Source organism: Propithecus coquereli, unplaced genomic scaffold (assembly GCF_000956105.1).
Source record: "Propithecus coquereli isolate 6110/MARCELLA unplaced genomic scaffold, Pcoq_1.0 Scaffold4, whole genome shotgun sequence".
In the NCBI taxonomy this organism is placed as follows: Eukaryota; Metazoa; Chordata; class Mammalia; order Primates; family Indriidae; genus Propithecus; species Propithecus coquereli.
This window is the reverse complement of record NW_012149729.1, coordinates 3886466-3888815: the sequence shown is the minus strand read 5'-3', so window position 1 is coordinate 3888815 and position 2350 is coordinate 3886466. Positions and strand designations below refer to the sequence as shown.

Below are 2350 nucleotides of genomic sequence, written 5' to 3'. Positions count from 1 at the left end.
GGAAAATAGGGATATGCAGATCAGAATCCTTTCAATAGCTGTACTTTTATTAAAAAGTTTTAAAAATGGAGTGTAAATGTACTTTACAAGTTAGACCAATTTTAATTAATGTTCTTTTTTTTTGTTTTATATACTATTCATTAGGTCACGTAGCTCTTTCTTGTACAGAAACTAGATTTGGAATGGTATTTGTTTTTATTTATATCTTTTCCAGGAATTCTGGACATCTTCCTTTATTTCCTGGCCATTGTCCATAATTTCTAATCCTTTCCCATCTCCACCCTATCTCTAACAAGGTTTTTATTGTTAATGTAGGATGACTGACAGTGATAATGGTATGATAATGGAAATGTGTTATATGTTCTACATATGCATATTTTAGAATCATTAATTTATTCTTGGAATGAAAATGTTTTTATTCAGGACTACTATAAAGCTTTGGAAGATGCAGATGAGAAGGTGCAGTTGGCAAACCAGATCTATGACTTGGTAAGTAAAATTAATGTGCATACAGTGCCCCAAGTATTTGAAAAATGGATTATGTTTTAAATTTTATTAGCTTAAATGTTGTAGAAAGAACACACTAAAACTGAAGTTTTCCTCTCTTGATCCCACTGTATTGATCCCATTTAATTTGAGAGCTCAGTATCTATTTTTTGGTTTCTTTGTGAAAGAGTCAAAGAGAGTCCTCAGTGTTAGTTAATAGGTCAAGAACTTACATTTTTGGCAAGGCTGTGTTGCTGTAAGACTGTATCTGATTTTAGATACTTTTTATAAAAGAAGAATTAGTGTGTAACTTTATTTTGGTAATCCTTATCTTCTTAAGGTAGTGTGTTTACTTGCCTGATAGATCATTTTGAGATTGTTTCTGTGGTAAAATATACAGAGAAATACTGTGTTGACAAAAGTTCTTGGTAGTCTGATTAAAATGAAGAAGAGAATCATCTGCATAAGTGTTTAACTGAGTGATGTTAACAGATAGTACTTAACAAATATGTTGGTTGTTTGGGAAATGTTAGATGACATAAATTTTAATAAACTTTAAAAAAGGCTTCTTTTTTGCAGCAGCACCTTTAAAAGATTGAAATCACCAAGAAGACAGATACAATATGCAATATTTCTCTAATTGATGTACTTATGGTGCTCTTTTTTTTTTTTATTATGTGAAGCATCTTCTAAAATGCATACTTTAGGAAATACTCTGTTTTTGCCTTAAAGTAAGTTAAAGCAGAAAATAAATGCTCCCTTTTGGTTAACTTTAGTATATAGAATGCATATCTTATTTGTGCAGTCTTTCCTGGGTACGGCTTTATTACTGAACCAAGTACATGTAAATGTCATTGGTGAGCAGGACACAAGATAAAATGTATATACCTCATATGGTATAAATTATAAATACTTATACCAAACTAGAAAACATTTGTCATGTAAAGCCATTGAAAATGTTTAGTTGTTTTTATGTACTAAAAATATCTTAATGGCTATAATAACCTAGGCTCTTTTGCTCATACAGTTATTCTAGAAAACATTTTGTAAAAGACACTGCCTAAAGAAAGGTAGAGTAGGCTGTAGCTTGCTTTACTGTGGAATAAACAGAAAGGTTTTTAATTGTGTTAGTCTTGAATTATGTCTGTGAACATAGAAAAAGGCACTTATGTTTGAATGTAAGACAAATTCGTTTAATAACATTCTTACTTCTGTTTAATGACTATGTATTAGTCTTTATTTAGAAACTACATGCTTTTTAATTCATATAGCTCTTTGGTTCTATTCTTTGTTTTTTTTTGTTGATGTTGTTTTATTTTTACACCTTTACTAAAGATATTTTGTGTATTTAGAGAAAAACAACATAAATATATGCTTTTTAAATATGTTTATATGTATTCATCTGTTATGAATCATACTGTTCATCCATACGGTGCCTGATAAAATGGAGTTTTACCTGGGTATAATGGAGGAATAAAAGGTAAATACTAGAAATGGTTCCTGTCCTGTAAACTGCTGTAGTTGGGAAAACATACCCACAAAGTAGAGTGGAGGATCCATATATTAATAGAAAGATATAACAAATAAAGGTCAACACAGTTGAGTATTAAGGGATATCTGGTAAAAAATTGAAGTAAGTCATTAAAGAGTTATTTGTTGATTTCTTAGAGGGTATGGAATGAGTTTTAAACAGTTTATTCAGAGGGTCAGGGGCCCTCTGATTAGGTGTCGTATTGAGGGGAAAGCATTTCATTCAGAGATAATGGCATAAACATAGAGTGAAAGTAAAAATTAATAAATTATTTGAACGGGATAGATTACTGAGGTTAGAGAGTAAGATAATAAAGGTCATATAATAAATTTA

At 30.3% G+C, this 2350-nt stretch overlaps 1 protein-coding gene across 1 annotated transcript in view; it reads left to right on the top strand.

Moving 5' to 3' along the window:
• Positions 1–2350, top strand: part of ING3 (inhibitor of growth family, member 3) — a 43568-nt gene that overhangs the window by 9555 nt on the left and 31663 nt on the right. The window contains 1 exon segment of the mRNA XM_012652733.1: positions 424–493. Within this exon segment, the coding sequence (XP_012508187.1) occupies positions 424–493 (70 nt within the window).